Source organism: Lytechinus variegatus, chromosome 2, assembly GCF_018143015.1.
Source record: "Lytechinus variegatus isolate NC3 chromosome 2, Lvar_3.0, whole genome shotgun sequence".
Taxonomy (NCBI): Eukaryota; Metazoa; Echinodermata; class Echinoidea; order Temnopleuroida; family Toxopneustidae; genus Lytechinus; species Lytechinus variegatus.
The window spans coordinates 74,865,700-74,885,359 of NC_054741.1; the positions used below are offsets into that span (position 1 = coordinate 74,865,700).

The following is a 19,660-nucleotide window of genomic DNA, read 5'->3' on the forward strand; positions in this document are numbered from 1 at the left end:
TTATATTGTACAGATAAACCTTGTCTTTCGGTAACCTTATCACCTTATCAGTTTTTATCTAATATAGATAACCCTTACTTACTTCATTTTACATATAAACACCGAATAGTAGCCCGTAGAATTGCTAATGTAATAATACTTGACACTTCGACTTTGAATCATTGATGTAAATATTCATCTAAACAAATTGATGTGTGTGGTAAATGAGATATTTATATCGTCGTTAAATGACTACAAACAATCGTCCTCAATTCTTTTGAAGAAATCAAAGGCATTTGATGAAATCCATATCGCAAAATAGACCTTGTATGTGTGGTTGACGCCTCAGAAACGGTGATTTCGACGTCGAAGTTGATATCGTCCTCCTCCTCGTAACCATGGGGAACATGACCTCTAGTAACATTGAAGGATGGGATATCGCAGTTATTTGTATTCACTTTGTTGTTGTATTCTCACTAGGAATCTGGGTAAGGTACTGCTTTCAATAACTTCAACTCAATCATTGCTATATAACACTTCAGCTCATCGACTTAACCAAAACGGTATTTCGATAACTCCAGTTTTATTTAGTAGGCCTTAACTGTAGCTGTTTCAGCTAAATAACTGATAAAATAAGTGAACTGACAGATAAAATGTATAAAAAAAACATAATCCATGAATGACTTGTTCGCTGCAAAAACGCCGGTGTTAATTTAATACCAGCCTGCCGAGCCTGGTATCTATATCGGTCCACACCCGAGAGGTGCATGTTGAAACAACACCAGGTAAAAATCAACACGATATTGGTTAAACACTAATCAACGTTGCTTGAATGCCAAGTGTTAGCCTCATAGGCGGATCCAGGGGGGGCCCGAGGGGCCCGGGCCCCCCCTATTGGCGGAGCAAAAAAAGAGGAAAAGAAAGGAAAAAGGGAAAAGAAGGAAAAAGAGAGGAGAAAAGAGGAAAGGCAAACATAAGACTGAGGAGGAAGATGAGTGAATAAAATAAGATGAGGGGAAGACTTGGAAAATATTTTTTTTAATCTTTCAAGTCGGGATATAAAATTTTCGCTCGCGCTTCGCGCTCGCACTGCGTCTTAGGTGATTTACATATCTTGCTCAATATGGAGCTTAATATATCAAATTTTGAAGTCAATATACAAAACACATTTCAGCTAGGAAATTGAACTTTCATTATTTCGTTTGATTTACAAATTTATTTTTAAAAAGTGTTCTGTAAAAAATGTATGTTTTGTGGTCTCAATATTAACATTTTCTGCTTGCACTGAGCGCTCGCAAATTCGATTTGACAGGTGCCTATTATTTTCCTGTATTCCATAAAGTTCTCAAAATATCCCTATTAGGGTCAGATTGTCAAAACGTATCAGCAAGCGCTGCACACTCGCATATTGATTAATGAGTTATGTATATCTCAATATTAATTCTAAAACAAACTACTTAAAATCACAATTTGATGACAGTTTATCAAAAATTTCGGCTCGCGATTTCCGCTCGCATTGATAGATATTAACTCATGACATGCATCTTATGCATAATTACAAAAGTGCTTTAAATGTCGAGTTTTAAGGCCATAATATTAACATGCAGATTTCGCGCTCTCATGCTTATAGGAAGAGAAATAGGAAGATAGTCATCATTTTTATATGATGATATAATGTCCTTATAAAATGTCCCATTCCTAAGTCAAAACTCAAAGTAATAATAATGAAAAATATCAGATCTTTTTTTTTCTGTGATCCATATCCACCTCACAATTTTCCCACGAAGTACTTGCAATACAGAGCTTAAATTGACCCCTTTTCAGATCGGAATATCATATATTTTTAGCTCGCGCTTTGCGCTCGCTTTATTGATTTTCATGATAAGAAAGGAATTTAGAATACCCCAATTCTAGGTCGAAATCTGAAACACACGTTCATTCAGATGCGCAGCTTGTTCTCTGTTTGAAAATTTAAATCATTATCCAGTTTCAGATCACAATATCAAAAATTGTCTGCTCGCGTTTTGCGCTCGCATTTCCAATAACTTACAAAATATGAATGGAGAGTCCAGAATTTTTCCGCTCGCGCTTTGCGCTCGCATCAATAATGTTTAGTTTACATGCTTATCCTTTCCACGATTACAAAAAGTGCTTAGAATTTCCATTATTCAGGTAGAAATGTCAAAAATTTTCAGCTCGCGCTCGCAATATGTTGAAATATGTAACGTCTTCATGGCTAAGTGCAAGCAGTCCATAACAGGCACGTTTTCGATCAGTTCAAAACGTTATTAATTTTTTTGCTCGCGCTCTGCGCTCGCATTATTAATGTAAGGAAGATTCCTACTTAGTCATTCATCCTTCATGATTTTCAAAACTTGAATAGAGTGTCTCGTTCAAAAGGTCTAAAGCTAGATTTTTTTTGCTCATGCGTCGCATCAATTGTTTAGTTATATACCTATTCTGTTAAGTTACAAAAAGTGCTTAGAATTTCCATTCCTTAGGTAAAAATGTCAAAAAAATTCAGCTCGCGCTTCGCGCTCGCATTATATGATTTTTTAAAAAATGTAACGTCTTCATGACTATAACTGCAAGCAGTACCTTTTCATCACTTCATTTCTGCTCGCACTTTACGTTCGGAGTAATTATTCACTTGCATACACATCTTTTTTCAGGATAACAAACATTGCCCAGAATGTTAAAAATTTTAGGAAAAAGTACATAAGAATTTTTAAAAAATAGCTCGCGCTTCGCGCTTGCATTATATAAGGATTATGGTATTATATTTTTACATTTATTCATAAGAATAAAGCTAAGAAGTGACTAATAGGACTACTTCAAAGAAACCAAATATCCCGGCAAAAATCATATTCGAGCGGCCGATCGGGGAAAAAATGGGTGAAAAAAAATTTGGGCCCCCCTATTGGCAAAGGCTGGATCCGCCCCTGAGCCTAACGCCAAACCGGTGTTATTTCAACACCTCTCTGGTAAGATGTTGAGTAATTATTGTTATTCACAAATACTATGTCTATGACATAGATGGGGGATTCGAGTGAGTAAGTTCAAATACTGTAAAAGCTGATATTTTCGCGTACAGAATTTTTCGCGAATCGCGGGTGTCCCGACATTTTCGCGGGTTGTTAAATTCGCGATCGGAAGATGTACGAATCATTTTCACAGCATTTCAAAGAAGTAAATCCAGTGCAAATCATGTGCAAATCTTTACCACTCAAAATCTTCATGCTGATATGTCTTTTGTACATAAATATGTCCCTGTAAAAACAGAAATTATGGAAAAGGTGGCTTAAATTTCACTTTTTTAACCTTTAGATCTAAAAAATCATCATGCCACAGGATCTAATAGGGTTAAGCAATCTTTGGAATTTGTAGTTTGTTTGATTAATTTTTCAAAAAGTTGGTAAAAGTGCAAACTTGTGGAATTTTGTGAACAGAATCTTCACCCTCAAAATTCTGGTCATGTGACTTATGAATATTAATGAGTATGCAAATAGCTACCAATACGTGTGTATAGAGTCAATCAGATGACAATAAAATCAAATTATTTCATGGAAAATACATTTTATTATTACAGTGAGTGTATAAATATTGATAAAATAATGTTAGAAAATAATTTAGGCTCTGATTTCGTTCGAGACATTAAAAAAGTGAAATTCTAGCTAACTTTTTGAATCACTAACTGTACTTTCTAAGCCTTATTTTTTGTACATATAGAGGTGCATATCTCCATTTTCTAACTATGCAGGAAGTTTTCAATAGCAAATCTTTGCTGTTGGGGGCATGGGCACTGACTAAGAAATGTGTCAATATTTTCGCGTGTTGTTAAATTCGCGGCCGATCGGCAATTCGCGAAATCCGCGAAAATAACAGCTTATGCAGTAAACAGTTATTTACAATTCTCACTTCTTACCATTTCATAAAGACTTATTGTTAGCAGCAAGTAAAACAAAGTTGTGAGCACTGTGGCCTAGCTTTCACGGGTAGCTTTGACGGGGTGTATAGGAGTGTCTTAGGCCCCTAACAAGGTGGATACATGCACTTTGCAAATGTCCGATATTATTATTATTAAAGGCATATTTCATTGTTTTGTAGTCTTAATCACTGGAACTACATCATTTTACAAACAAGAATGAAATAAGGTATAAGAGTAGACGTATCAGTGGCACCTAAATTCATCTAGTTATTTTGTAGCTTGTTCTTTATATATATATATATACAACTGAGAAGTTGCTTCATGTGTGCATATACAGTGCGTCCCAAAAAAATAAAATTTAATGCATGAGTGATCATGAATTGCAGTTTTTAGTGCAGCATTTTTACTTTATCATGTGGATCTCAGCAATGTGTTCATGAGAGTCAGGAGAATAGGGGGTAAGATAGGACTTAAGTAGGTGAAGTACGTTAATGGGATAAAGTTCAACATAACATTTAGCAACGCCTCCCTCCATCTTTACCCCCCCCCTCTCTCTCTCTCTCTGTCTCACTTCCTGTATAGTAGCCTATACAAAACTTAACTGCCACTGAGGTGACCGGTGGCTGATATTTTTTTTTTTCATTGAATGATTACCAAGAAATTGACTGATTATGATGATTTATGAAATAATTTATTGAAAAACTGAATGTTTGATTGATCACAATGCACATTGAAATAGTTTATTAATGACTGATAGGAAAAAGATGATGCCCCAATTCAGAATTTATCATTAAATCAACATTCTGCTCTGGACTTCACGCGTACATGACAATAGCAATCAGGGGAAGGCGGGAGAGAGGGAGGGGGGCTAAAATTTCTGCTGACTCTTATTCCATCAACCTACTTTTCCCACTTAAGTCCTATCTCACCCCCTATTCTCCCGACTCCCATGAACACATTGCTGAGATCCACATAATAATGTTGAAATGCTGCCTAAAAAGGTGTTATACGTGTTTACTCATGCATTAAAGTTAAATTTAATAATTTATGAAACTTGCTTAAACAACCAAAACTTGGAAGGCTAATTCCAGCCCAGCCTAATTTTCATACCCTTTGTTTCAGTGGGCAATGCTCGATCAAGCGTGAATAGTTTTCCAACTTCTTGGCGTCATTTGAAAGTTGACTTTATTGGCTTCCATAATATGTAATTGTTTTCCCCCAAAGTGATATATTTTTTTTGTCAGCCATTTCAAAAGTGTATAGTTTTTTGGGGGGACGCATTGTATATGTACACGTAAAGAATTGTGGTCTTATTCGGTAACTTAATTTAACCATTTTCCAAGTCCCTGTTCCGATCGACGAAAAGTGACTACAAAGCTGACATGATTTTTTTGAATTCGAAATTTTCTTTTTAGAATGCATGTTGTTTCGAAAAAATCTGTAGTACTTTCTTATCCAAGTACACACTTTTTGTTGTTGTTTTGCACATGATTATTTGTATTCCATATATTTTCACCCAAAGCCAATTCCAGTAGACCTACATCAATCTAATTGTCATGCTTATACAGGTCTTGCACGCCATTTGTTATAAAAATCACTTTTATAATGCTTATGCATTTATTACCTTATTACCAGTGATGGTAGGTAATGACTGTAATAAATTTCGATAATTAGTTTGTACTCTTGACAATCAAGAACTGACATTTAAACACTGGCCCCCGAAATTCATATAATACTCAATATAAACAACGATATATTGCCCTATGATGGTAAAGGCGATCTGTCGAGAGTGGTTGAATGGGTGTGTTGTGTTGGCTTTTGCAAGATAATATATTTGCTTAAAGTAATAAAACCCATATTTTATTTATTTTAGTAAAATTGTGACTTGATTTACTGATTATTTCTTGAACTCTTGAATGGCTAGCCTATAGTCTAGAAAAAGAAAACGCAATAGAATTATTTTTTTGCAAAGTGCCATGATGTTTTCAATATTTTTAATCAGTCTGTAAACTATTTAAGCATACGTGAGTTCATACTACTGTTTTAAACATTTTTTTCCAATCACTATTTACAGGCATCATGGGGAGGTGGAAAGGATTCTACAAGCGGCTACTTCCTGGCAGGTCGAAATATGCCATGGTGGCTGGTAAGAACAAACAAGTAAACTTGGCATATCTTTAAAAATGATGTTAGACATTGGTGAAGCATTTCTTTCTTATGCTGCTGCTACTACTAACTTGGGCTGCGATTTTGGGGGACGTGTCTCGGGACAGGGCCGTCTCAACACCCCCCCCCCCACCAGAGTACTCACAAAAGCACCACGCATAACTACTTCAAATACACCTTCCATACGGTAGAAAAATGAAGTGCTAATTTAGCACCTACAGTGCTTGCATAGTGACTGCACTACGAGTGCTGATTTTTAGTTCAAATTTACACTAGAAAATCAGCACTCGTAGTGCAGTCACTAAACAAGCACTTTAAATACGTAATAGCACTTCATTTTTTACATTGCACTAATCTCCTACTCTTAATTCTTCTATTACTTCGACCACTACTTTTACTATTATTTCACTCATACGTATGAAGCCTACATTTCGATGATGATGATTTGTTCACTGTGTGATCCAAGAGGCCAGGGGCACCCGGGGGGCACAGACATTTGGTAAGCTTAGGGTAATCAGAAGTTCTGACTGTACCTCTTTCTGGACAATTGTTTTTTTTTATACCCCGCATACTTTCCACATAAGAATAATTTATAAAACAATTATTTTCCATGGAAACAGGTTGGGCTTTCGTTATACGTCACCAACATTGGTAGTTCATCTTTCATTGGTATGGCAGGAACTGCTGCGGTGTCTGGTATTGCAGTCATCGCTTATGAATACTACGTAAGATATTCTGTTACCTCTCATTTGTTTTTAAATAAACCCATCCAAATTCTTATAAAAACCTTTACTGAAAAAGGTTGCAATTCTATTTCCATTGAACAACTTTCTCTACATGGTTTAAGTTTTGCTATTTTTTCTTATTATAAGGACCCCCCCTACAATATTGATTAATTAATTATTCACCCTTTACTATGCGATCTGGATTATTCATCTGCATATTCTTAGTTTAAAAAAAACGATATACATATAATCCGTTATTTGTTTATAGTTGGTTCATTAATTGATTTATTATTTGTCGTTTCTTACGGTGAGAGTGAAAAACATTCCTTTGTCTTTAAGAAATACAATACTAAGTATAAATCTATTGCATAATTCTCGAGTGTAAGTTCGTAAACAACCAATAAAAAAGAAAGTACATAAAATATTGAATTAGCATTTAGAGATTGACTCAATACTTCATCACTAAATGAAACAAATGCACATGAAATCTAAAATCAAAACTATATTTTGTAATCGTATTTCGTGCTTTAAATATATACATATATATATATATATCAGTGTTTTTTTGTTTCTAACATCAGGCATTGGTCTGTTTGCTGCTCCTTGGTTTTGTATTCAGTCCGGTCTATTTTGCTTCAGAGGCAAGTATATCCAGGTTTTTAATTTATATAACGATCATGAATTAAACTAAACAAATGACAGCGATTGTTTTTTACAATCATGATCAAATCGGGATTTCAACGTATATTTGCGTTATGACATGTGTGCGAGGGAACCTAGCCATCGAAATTACAAATTCGAAGAGTAAAAAGTGTTTTTTTAGACCTCATTGCAGTTTCAGTACGTTGATTTAATATGCCCACATGATTCCCTCATCCCTTGTCGCTGCCATACTATCAGTTTGAATTAGTGATGCCGAGCGTCATCGCAAGGTTCTACGAGACAACGTCCAAGGTATCACGAATCTTGGCACCACTGTTCCTAATGATGATACTTCAAAAATGGTTAGCATTATCAGAGCTTATCCTGTTTAATTTCTATTTCTACATCTCCAATGTTTCTTTTTATTTCCACATTTTTAATTACGTGTCAGTAACCGTATAGAAATTCTAGAATAAAGTTACTAATTTAACAATTTGAAGTTAGAAAGTGACCTATTTTACAAAATAGTGATAACAATCATATCAAGTGGAATTGTCGCAGTGGTGTTTCAGTAAATCTGTAATCTTAGATATCAGTACTGAACCGTTTCTACCAGAACATCTTGCATGTTCATGCTTGTTAGATCAATGTGGCATTTGCCACAAGTATCATGTCCTAAATTAAACATTTAGAATCACAATGGTTTGATTTGTATTCGTATATTTTTCCAGATATCGACGGTGCCGCAATATCTAAAGAAACGTTTTGGAGGAAACCGGTTGCAAACTTTCATCTCAGTCATTAACCTCATCGTTGCTGTTATTATGATGCTAGCGGTAAGGTGTGAGAAGAAGGGAAATGAATAGGAATAGGGGGAGGTTACCTTATCAAAAACTATTCAACGTTTTCAGATATTATTTTCCAGTATCGGCCACGTGTCTAAAATAAAACACATGGATTAACATGGGATTTAGAAGGTAAATTAATTGCTATTTACGTAATGTAAAATGCCGGGGTAAAAGGGATGACAGTATCATGAAAGGCCTGTTTTGTGATGGGTCTTAGACCACATGTTAGTGGACAAACACTGTTCAAAAGGTCTGGAAAGCGAACATAGCCTGTGAATTCAGATTTAATAAGAAATGAAAGTGTATTATACTGAATATGTCGCACGTTTTTTTTTTCTGTCACGTGGATCAAGACGGCGCCATCCTGGAGCAGCTGATAGGGTATTAACACCACAAAAACACATGCACACCCTCACATTCGACATTCAAATCGCATACACACTCTGTCCCGATCCCAAGGCCTTCATCTTCCTCTCCCCCTTACACACACACACCCTCGCCCTGCCTTACACTCTCATATACACCATCTCGCACCCACATACACACACATACATAGGGCGTGATGTGGCACGCCATCCTGGAGCAGCTGATAGGGTATACTAACACCACAACAACACACATCAAAAACACATGCACATACACACATTCGACATCCAAATCGCATACACACTCTGTACACACTCTCTCGATCCCTAGGCCTTCCTCTTCCTCTCCCTCCCTTACACACACACACACACACCCACCTTCCCTCACACTCTCTGAAATACACCCTCTCGCACCCACACACACATACATAGGTGGTGATGTGGCACAAAATTGTTTTCTTTCCAACATATCTAATTTACGTAACATTATTGAATGTGTATTATTATTATTGTTGTTGTTGTTGTTTTTTTTGTTACTGAATTTCACTTCCATCCTATTCTTATCATCTTATAGGGTGAAATGTATGGTGGTACTATTGTAATCCAGACCGCTCTTGGATGGAACGTGTATACGTCTGTGATCTCTCTCCTTTTATTGACGGCTATTTACACGGTAGCTGGTGGTCTAAAGGCCGTCATCTATACTGACGCTCTCCAGGCCGTCATCATGATCATTGGTGCTTTTGTTCTTATGGGAATATGTGAGTGAATATATATGCCTACAGTTTAGGTACACTCAAAGTACATTATTTTGAATATTATTGAAAATATTTTTCTGGCTTGCATCTGGTGACACTTTTATCAAATGGATTAAATTGCGTGTTGACTTCCACTAATCAATGTCATTTTATTTATTGATCACTGCAACTTATCGGATAATCAAATTAACAAAGAAAATACATAGTACATATTAATAAAAATATTTGACCATCAAAACAATGAACAGAGATTTATTTTCTACAACATAATGATTTCAGAAGGTTGCAGGGATTGTCACTATAAGCTTAGCTTGACTGCGTGGCCCGGGGTGGCAACGAAGGGGTTTACAACTAAATTGCATGGAATATGATACACTTGTACATTATTGAAATTTCTTTTATATCAGATGACTAACATTTTTTTGCTCATAGATTATTATTGTAACAGGCACTTGCGGATCCAGCGGGTGGCTCATAATCATACATAATACGAAATGTAATGTAAATATGCCATTGTAACACAAGTGTGCCCCCCCCCCTTTAAAAGCGAGAATCCACACACAATATAAACCATGTGACTTTATTAAATACAATACAATACAATTGAATACATCCTTAAAGTCTTATAGTTCATGGAATCTAAACTATGAAATATTCATTATTGATAATTCCAATATTTAAATATTTTTTAACACTACGATTATTCTGCAGCGATAGCAGAGATTGGTGGCATCGGAAACCTTCGTTTACTTTACATGACTGCTATACCAAACACCACCCAGATCTATGGCAATACAACGTGTGGGATCCCACAGGAGGATACATGGCATATCTTCAGGGATGCCAAGTCGGGTGATATTCCTTGGCCAGGACTCATCTTCGGTATCTTCATACTGGGACTCTACTTCTGGTGCTCCAACCAGGTGAAAAGAGCACTTAATGCGGGTATATTGCCTAGTGATTAAAGAAGCCGCCGTTGATATCAGGCATAGTAATTATCGTTAACCCCATTGTACAACATGAAGCTTTTCTCGAAAGTGATTCACCTTTTTTCCGTGTCGTGTATATGTTTGATTTAAAAAGAAAAACCCAAATGTGTTTAATTGTTTGATCTGTTGCTGTATAGGTCATTGTTCAACGGACTCTCTCTGCAAAGAATGTTACCCATAGCAAAGCAGGATGTATCCTGACTGGATATTTCAAGATCCTACCTATGTATCTAATGATCTGGCCTGGGATGATAAGTAGATCACTGTGGCCTGGTGAGTTTAGTCCTTACCCCTACTAGAACAATGTGTCGCACATGAAGTTAGTCAAAGACATTGACTGCATATTCTTTGAGATATTTCACTAATACTAACAGGTTGAATCCATCATGTCTTAGTTTGTCAATAAATATACTTGTTATGTTATCTGTAATATATGCCAACCAAACAAATGATGATGATGATGGTGGTGGTGGTGGACTAGTGATGGTGGTGCTTGTGTTAAATGATGATGATGATGATGATGATGATGATTGCGATGATGGTGATGATGATGATGATGATGATATATATATATATATATTGACCGTCGGTCTTGACATAGGTCCATGGTCTTGAATGATCTTTTGGTTTTTGCACATCATTGTAACCTCTGATGAACAAGACGATCTAACAAACTGAGAAGATTTATGCTTTCTATGGTATTCGCTTCAATCTTTTGCTCTCATTAAAGTCATTCAACTACACAGGATTTTTTTTCGGGAAATTTATTGACCGTAAAAACCTATATTTTGGTCGCTGTTTAGATGCAGCTTTTAACATGTTTTTTTTTTTGCTTTTTGTTTGTTTGTTGTCGTGCTAACTTAGATGAAGTGGCGTGTGTGGAGCCGGGGATATGTGAAAAAGTATGCAGTAATCCAGCTGGTTGCGGGGACATCGCCTACCCAAAATTGGTGGTCAACCTCATGCCAACTGGTAGGTAAAGCTTACGTCTCGTGATTTTGTGTCTATCGCAAAATGGTAATGACGTTGGACGCCATTATTATTGTTTAAAAAGATATTATAAACAAAATAGTATGGAGCTCATTTAAGTGTTTACCTTTACTTCATTGGGATTAACTTCTGAATATTGTTATCTAATCCTAATTTGTAAGGAATATTATTGTCATAGGTATTTTTTTATACAGCTGCATGAGCGAAATGTTGCTTGAGGAACCAGTGACTGTCAGTTAAATTTTCGAATTTAGGCGATATATCCCCGTTGTTGAGATATTAATATGTCATTTTATTCAAAGCAACATAATGCCTTCCTTAACAAGTTGCTCTGCTTTTAAGTTTTGACATAGATCTCATAATATATTAATCCCAATTAAGGGAGATATCCTACAAAGATTGAGATCAGATTTTGTTGTATATAGGTGCTAAAGGACTTATGTTGGCTGCAATGTTAGCTGCATTGGTCAGTACTCTAACATCAATCTTCAATGCAGCTAGTTCCATGTTTGTTCTGGACATTTGGGTGAAGGTTCGTCCAACCTCTACAGAATTAGAGATGGTTATCGTTGGAAAGTAAGTTTCGATTAGGCCCTACATTATAAGGAGAACCATGTTGTAGTAGGTCCATGAGAGAACTGTTAGAATATGCAGATCATTATTATTGAAAGAAGATATTCATTTCAGTGAATCATACAGAACATCACAATTGATTTGAAAAACAACCGAGAGTTTTAATTTGTTTGAAAATTGGAGAAAAAAATCTGAGTATACGATTTTCTCTTCATATCCAAGTAGACTCTTAATCATCACAGAGGGTTGCCATGCCCCCCCCCCCGAATAAGGGAATATACAAAAAAACGAATAAGACAATAGAAAGGTCAGTGCCTTCCTCCGTTGTATGGGCGTGTGAGTGGAATGTTTGTCGTTTTTTTTTTTGGGGGGGAGGGGCTTTCACATAAATGGAAGAAAGAATGTGGCCCCTTGTGGATCCTCCCTGGCTCCGCCACTGAATCACTGATAAACAATTATCCTCTGTGTTACAGTACTTCAAGAATGTGCAGACTATCTTGTGGTGTGAGACTAATAGCCTTTACGCTGTAACTTAAACGATATATATTTTTGTGACTTATCATATTGATTAAGCTTTGAATGTTCTTTCTGTTTCTCCAAATATTTGATGACCAACGGACAGGCTTTGTACAATTATCTTCATGATCGTAGGGGTTCTATGGCTACCAGTCATCCAATCTTATGGTTCTGGAGGAATAGTCTACTATGTTCAGTCTATCTTGTCTTACCTTTCACCGTCAGTCTTTGCAGTCTTCACAGCAGCTATTGCATGGTCCAGAATCAACGAAAAGGTGATTTGAAAGATATCATTTAATTTAATTCATCAATCGAATTGACACGTTTGATGAGATGTGATGTGGTTTGTTTGGTATTGCTTATAAAGTTATGGTTTGCTATATGAAATAATGAAAACATTTTTATTGTGGTTTTGGATAAAAATATCATATAATGCTCTCTTTAAGTATATTATTCTTAAGTCGGGACAAGAAGTCGTTAATAATGGAGTCACAACGAACCGCAAATTAATTCATGCAAATTCCCATTTCTAAAAACTTATAAAAGAATGTACACTTTAGCATTTGATGGCGATCTGTGATGCCGCTATTCTTAAAGGAAAAAATCTACTTTTGTTTTTAACTGGCCAGTAAGTCTGTAGTCAGGCAAGAATGTTTTGTAAAAAAAAACATGCCTAACATATCTCCTCATTGCCGTATCAAACGTGGCTTCAAAGGGAATTGGTTTATGTAACTCCTTTCATTGAAACTCCTTGCTTAGGGTACTTCCAACTCTTTCTTATTCGTCTCTCTCTCACAGGGTGCATTCTGGGGTTTGGTGATTGGCTTTACAACTGGTTTTACCCGGGCGATCATGGAGTTCGTCTATGGCATACCAACCTGCCTCGAGGAAGACACCAGACCAGACGTCCTCAAGAACTTTCATTTCCTGCACTTTGCAGCATTCCTATACGCGTTCACACTCATCCTGATTGTCTGTATCAGTCTTATGACCGACCCGATCCCACCGACAAAGGTTCATATTCTGTAGTGTATAATCTAACATAAAATTTACCTTATGTTCGAGTATAAAGAATAAAATATAGTCCTTTGGCCAGTTTTATGACGAATTCACAATTTGCCAATGGGTAACTACCATGGCCATGATGGCATTCAGTGGCCAATCGGAATCACCGAATCCATGTTAGTTAATACCGCAAACACCAAGTTAGCATACATTCTTATTTCTCGGGTTTCAAATTTGACTCAGAATGGTGCCTTTTGGAATCAACTTTATTAGTCAGTCAGATTTCGGATCAATTTTACTCGGATGGGTAGTGTACTAGAGACCAGTTGGACATCTCTTAATTTCGAGTTTAATTGATTTGATAATCATATCATAAAGCGGGGAACATTAACAAGAACATTAATTAATATGAAGAGCGTGGTCTGTTATTTTCATCGGATCTCCTCTCAGTCAAACAGATGCAAGGACTACTCTAAATGTGTTAAATAATTGACTAAATATTAGTAAAATGCTCTCCAGTGATGGCCGGAATCTTTGTTTTTATTTTCCTGGCATTAAAATTAATTATTAGTTTCTTACCATTTATTTCTTCGTAACTTAAAGCATTTTCGCGCGATAAAAGAAATATTTTCAAACTAATCAATTTTTTTTCATGGCAAACGTGAAGCTTAGATTGAATTATTAACTTCAACACATTTTAAACAATATAATATTGCAGCCCCGTTATACATAGCCCTTAGTTGCTCACAATCTGGCGATAATTAGTTTTATCAACTTTTATTGTCTGACAATTGTCAAATCCGACAACATTATCTTGATTTGATTTGCTGAGAAGCACTCATACTATGGCAACTATCGGATAAACAGGACACATCAGACTAAACGTCCGACAAGTCTTAATGAAATATTATCTTGATTAATATATCACTAACTTTAGAGTGAGTAGTGAATGAAATGTATAAGATTCGTACTATTTATTCCCAAACAGTTGGTTAGATTGACTTTCTGGACCAGACATTCGACACTTCCACGGGAGCCGATGTCAAAGGAGGAGGAAGAAAGAGAGAAGGAACACGATGCAGTTAGGAAAGAGAAAAAAATGGAGTCTGATCTAAGTAAGTCTTTAATGCCGTAATGTTTCGATTGAAAATGATATATACGCTCATATTCGGGCGCTAGAGAATGAGACGTTTCTTACGAGATTTTCCTGTTTCGAATGTAATTTGTTTAATTACTTCATCATAATGTATATTTATCTGTTTACAGAGTACAAGAATCGAACAGGATTAAAATGGAAAGCTTGGTCCATCCTTTGCGGCATAAGCGGCTCACCAATGGACGAGGATGCCGAAATAGAGGCAGAGAAGCAAGCTAAGGCCGTAGCAGAGAAACAAGCATTGGCTGCTGATGACCCAAAGTGGGAAAAATTTGTAGCTTTCAACGGTGTTCTCTTGGCTGGACTTTGCGTCTTTGTATTTGGATATTATGCTTAGGTCGTTTTCCTTTAGCTACGTACATACTAAGTATTTGAATCGTTAGTAACCATTACCGGAGGGGGGAGGGGTTTGTTGCACTTCCATGCTTACGATTTTTCAAGCAGTGAAACAGAAAAGGGAAGAAAAATATTTACAAAAGCGAAAGTATAGGATGCTTGGTCGTGTCGATTTTCCCCCCCCCCATAACTTCCACCAAATGAATGTCATTACTTAAAGCGATAACCTGTAAACTTAAGATGAAAATTGATAAAGTGGACTGACTAAGCCTACCATAAGGGTTAATATGGAAAAGGGGTATATAGAATATCTACTGATTAGAAAGTGTGTAGGCCTAAGTAATTATGATGACCTTAGCCTATGATTCTTTCTGCGTATGAAGTGGCGTACTGTGGGTCACCAGCATTTTTTTTAGATACCAGTGGGCGCACAAAGCGCCCACTCTTTCCCCAGGTTATTGACCTAAAGAGACATTTTAAAGACTGTGCCATTAAACGGATATGTATCTCACTTATGAAATAATGCGAGCGCAAAGTGCGAGCTGAAAATTTTTGATATTCAGACCTAAAAAGGGACAATTTTTGTAATTATGATACGTGCCTGTATCAATAAACAAACAATGTGAGCGCGAGCTTAAATTTGTGTATATACATTGACCCCAAAACAGGGACATTTTAAAGACTATTTTTGAGGAATCCATTATAAGAGTGTACATAATTATCCTACCCTAGTCATCTAATGCGAGTGCCAAACGCTTGCGGATTTTGTTAGAAATTACATATAAGCACATGAAGCATTTTTTGTAGTAATTGAAATCATGATTAACATACGCATCTCAAACATTGCTAGTGCGAGCTGAAAATTTAGGAATTTCAGACCTGAAGAGGGGCATGCTAAGGCTTGTTTGTAGGAATTCACGAAGAACATGCGTATTCCACTAACCAAACGATGCCAGCGCGAAGCGTGAGCTGAAAATTGTCGATATTCAGATCAGAAAAGGGACATTTTAAGGACTAATTTAAGGAATTCATGAAGAGCAGACATATCTCACCAATTAATTCGAACGTAAGCACGGCATGGAAGGATTTTGTATTCAGACCATAAAAGGGGGCAATCACTTGTTGAAGTCGTGAAAAAGAAGCAATTATGTCACTACATAAAAACAATAATAACTCGAAGTGAGAGGAAACATATTTGGTGTATATTGACTTGAAAATGGGATGTTTTGTACATTAGGATTTACAATGCGAGCACCAGGAACGATGAACACATATAGGCCCTGAACAAAATTATACAAAATAAAACATATTACAATGTACAGTAATTTCTTCTTTCCCACTACGTTTCTCTTCCTTTCTCCCTCTTTTTCTCCTTTTCCCCCGTAGTTACGCCACTTTGCGTATGTATACTTCAATTTTAATAGAGAAAACATTTCTAACATGGTATTAACGTTCTTATTAAGGGGATGAGTACATCAACATATTTTTAGATGAAAAAAAAAGTCGCACGGAGGAAAATCTTTCAAATCGTCTTTTCAGTAAAGACCCTGATGCATTTGTGCATACATTCTAAATTTATGATCACTGTCGGCGAAATCTAATAAAAGATCTGAAATGAACTGATTTCAAATATGATTCACAATGTACTTAATGAAAATATGTTTAGCTATACATGTGTTTTTTAATATCTGTTTGTACCACTCTTTAGTGTTTTCTTTTACGGCAAAGCTCTGTCACAATATTCATTCAGGTTTATGCTATAGGAATCGTATTTTTGTCTATGTAACTACTTTGTCAACCTCCGGATATAATTTTTTCCTGGGTGGTACAAAGAAAACGATCTCTTTGATTATTAAAGAAAAATAATATCCAAACAGGATTGACGTAGTTTTTTGTTCCCGTTTTGCAGCATTTACAGCTAAAGTCATACAGATCTTTCAAGATTATGAGAGGCGTTAATTAACGCTGATGTGTCTTAGTGAACGAATTAATGGTTCCCGGTCAAGTGGACATAATGGATCTAGGAAAGAAGAGATCCAGATATGCCGTTCACCAAATTTCATTTGAGGCAGGCGCGGATCCAGGATTTCGTAGGGAGGGGGGCCCAAATTCGACCTGATTTTGGCGCCCCTGTGTACTTTTCGGAAAAATGGCGGCCCCTCCCTCCCCCAGGCAATCATAAGTGCCTTAAATGCATGTTAAATTATCTTATTTCATAGGCACATGAATCAGGGGCGGATCCAGCCTTCTGAATTTTTTTTCAGCCATATTTTCCCCGATCGGCCGCTCGAAGATGTTTTTTTTTTCGTTTGTTTCTTTGAAGGGGGTAGTCCTATAAGTCATTTCTTAGCTTTATTCTTTAAATCAACATAAATGTATACTATCATAATCCTTATTTTATAATGCCTGCGCGAAGCGCAAGCAATTTTTTTTGAAATTGTATTTATTTTTTCTTAAAATTTGAACATTCTGAAAAAAGATGTGCCTGCAATAATTACTGCGAACGCGAAGCGCGAGTAGAATTTTTTTATAAACGTTTTGAACTGATCGGAAAGCTAGGCCTAACAGTCCTGTTAAAGATTGCATACAGTTAGCCATGAAGACGTTATATATTTCAACAATCAAATAATGCGAGCGCGAAGCGCGAGCTGAAAAATTTTGACATTTCTACATAAAGAATGGAAAACTTTAATCAGTTTTTGTAATCATGAACAGGATAGCTATACAGTATAACTAAACAATTTTATGCGAGCGCAAAGTGCGAGCGGAAAAATTCTAGATTTAGACCTAGAACGGGACACTCTATCCATGTTTCCTAAATCATGAAAAAGAGGGGATCTTCCCACATTAATAATGCGAGCGCAAAGCGCGAATAGAAAATGTTTGTATACGTTTTAACTGATCGAAAAGTGCCTTTTAAGGACTGCTTGCATTTAGCCATGAAGACATGACATATTTCATCAATCAAATAATGCGAGCGCGAAGCGCGAGCTGAAATTTTTTGACATTTCTACATAAAGAATTGAAAACTTGAATACAATTTACTTAATTACAGAAAAAACAATTCGAATTTGTACTGATTCCCAATATTTATCACACACAAATCCATTATTCCATAAACTAAAGACTCTAACAGTATTTGACATAAATACACTTCAAAGTTTACTACTTATGTTTAAGTACGTAAATAACATGCTCCCACCTACCTTCATTCCACAATTTTTATTCTCTGAATACATCTATTCATTCATACCCTACCCGTAACTCTTCAAATTTCCATTTAATCAACCCAAAACTGCTTATTGCGCAGAGATCCATAAGACACCATGGTCCAGATTTGTGGAACTCTCTACCAGCAGAGTCTGTAAAACAATCTTCGTCTCTTCACTCATTTAAGGCAAACGTTAAATCTATGTTATTATCAGAATATTTGAAGTAAAATTTCTGTGTCGTATCCTTTTTATCGTGAATTTATTCCTCCTTCGATTTAGTCATTACCAATATCTTCATCATGACCACCATCATCTCCATGGCCTTCATCATCATCATCATCATCAACATCATCATATCACCGTCACCCTCAGATTTATCATCTTCATCTTCATACTATAATATTGCATGAATTCATGTTTCGTATTTGAAAATATATGCCAATTCTGCTTTATAAATGTATTAATTCAATTAGTATAAGTTTGGGATTGTCATTTTTTCAAGCAATCTGCTTATGATGACAATCCTCCTGCAAATTGTGAATATCATATAGTTAATTATTTTTGTCTGGAATTATTTTTTAGTACTCTTTATTTATGATTCATGCCAAAAATGCTAACATATTATGTTTATTATGTTGTGAAAAATGTATTATGCGAATGTTATGGATGCAGTCATGCAGAAGAAAACAATAAATCAAATCAAATCAATTGATGCGAGCGCGAAAGTGCGAGCGGAAAAATTCTAGATTTAGACCAAGAACGGGACACTCTATTTATGTTTCCTAAATCATGAAAAAGATGAGTAAGAGGGGATCTTCCTACATTAATAATGCGAGCGCAAAGCGCGAGCAGAAAATGTTTGTACACGTTTTGAACTGATCGAAAAGTGCCTTTTAAGGACTGCTTACATTTAGCCATGAAGACATTACATATTTCACAATCAAATAATACGAGCGCGAAGCGAGAGCTGAAAATTTTTGACATTTCTACATAAAGAATGGAAAACTTTAATCAGTTTTTGTAATCATGAACAAGATAGCTATATAACTAAACGATTGATGCGAGCGCGAAGTGCGAGCGGAAAAATTCTAGTTTTAGACCTAGAACGGGACACTATTCATGTTTCCTAAATCATGAAAAAGAGGGGATCTTCCTACATTAATAATGCGAGCGCAAAGCGCGAGCAGAAAATGTTTATATACGTTTTGAACTGATCGAAAAGTGCCTTTTAAGGACTGCTTGCATTTAGCCATGAAGACATTACATATTTTACAATCAAATTATGCGAGCGCGAAGCGCGAGCGTAAAAAAATCGAGATTTCGACCTTGAACGGGATACTCTATTCATGTTTTGTAAATCATGAAAGGGATGAGAAAGGGGATCTTCCGACATTAATAATACGAGCACAAAGGGCGAGCAGAATTTTTTGATATTGTGATCTGAAACTGGATAACTGAATGAAAATGCGCGC

At 36.2% G+C, this 19,660-nt stretch overlaps 1 protein-coding gene across 1 annotated transcript; it reads left to right on the forward strand.

Moving 5' to 3' along the window:
- The first annotated feature begins 311 nt into the window (after positions 1–311).
- LOC121409017 (sodium/glucose cotransporter 4-like) lies at positions 312–16,000 on the forward strand. The gene is made up of 14 exons (XM_041600793.1): positions 312–467; positions 5,982–6,053; positions 6,694–6,798; positions 7,380–7,439; positions 8,172–8,276; positions 9,228–9,414; positions 10,123–10,334; positions 10,538–10,673; positions 11,265–11,372; positions 11,816–11,966; positions 12,586–12,754; positions 13,278–13,493; positions 14,473–14,599; positions 14,751–16,000. The coding sequence occupies exons 1-14, from the start codon at positions 378–380 to the stop codon at positions 14,975–14,977; spliced, it is 1,965 nt and encodes a 654-aa protein (XP_041456727.1). The 5' UTR covers positions 312–377; the 3' UTR covers positions 14,978–16,000.
- Positions 16,001–19,660: the final 3,660 nt, after the last annotated feature.

Excerpts from the sequence above, each read along its gene's own strand:
- LOC121409017 (XM_041600793.1), top strand. The coding sequence starts at position 378 with ATGGGGAACATGACCTCTAGTAACATTGAAGGATGGGATATCGCAGTT. Across the intron at positions 6,054-6,693 it reads GAAATATGCCATGGTGGCTG|GTTGGGCTTTCGTTATACGT; the intron begins GTAAGAACAAAC and ends CCATGGAAACAG. Across the intron at positions 13,494-14,472 it reads ACCCGATCCCACCGACAAAG|TTGGTTAGATTGACTTTCTG; the intron begins GTTCATATTCTG and ends ATTCCCAAACAG.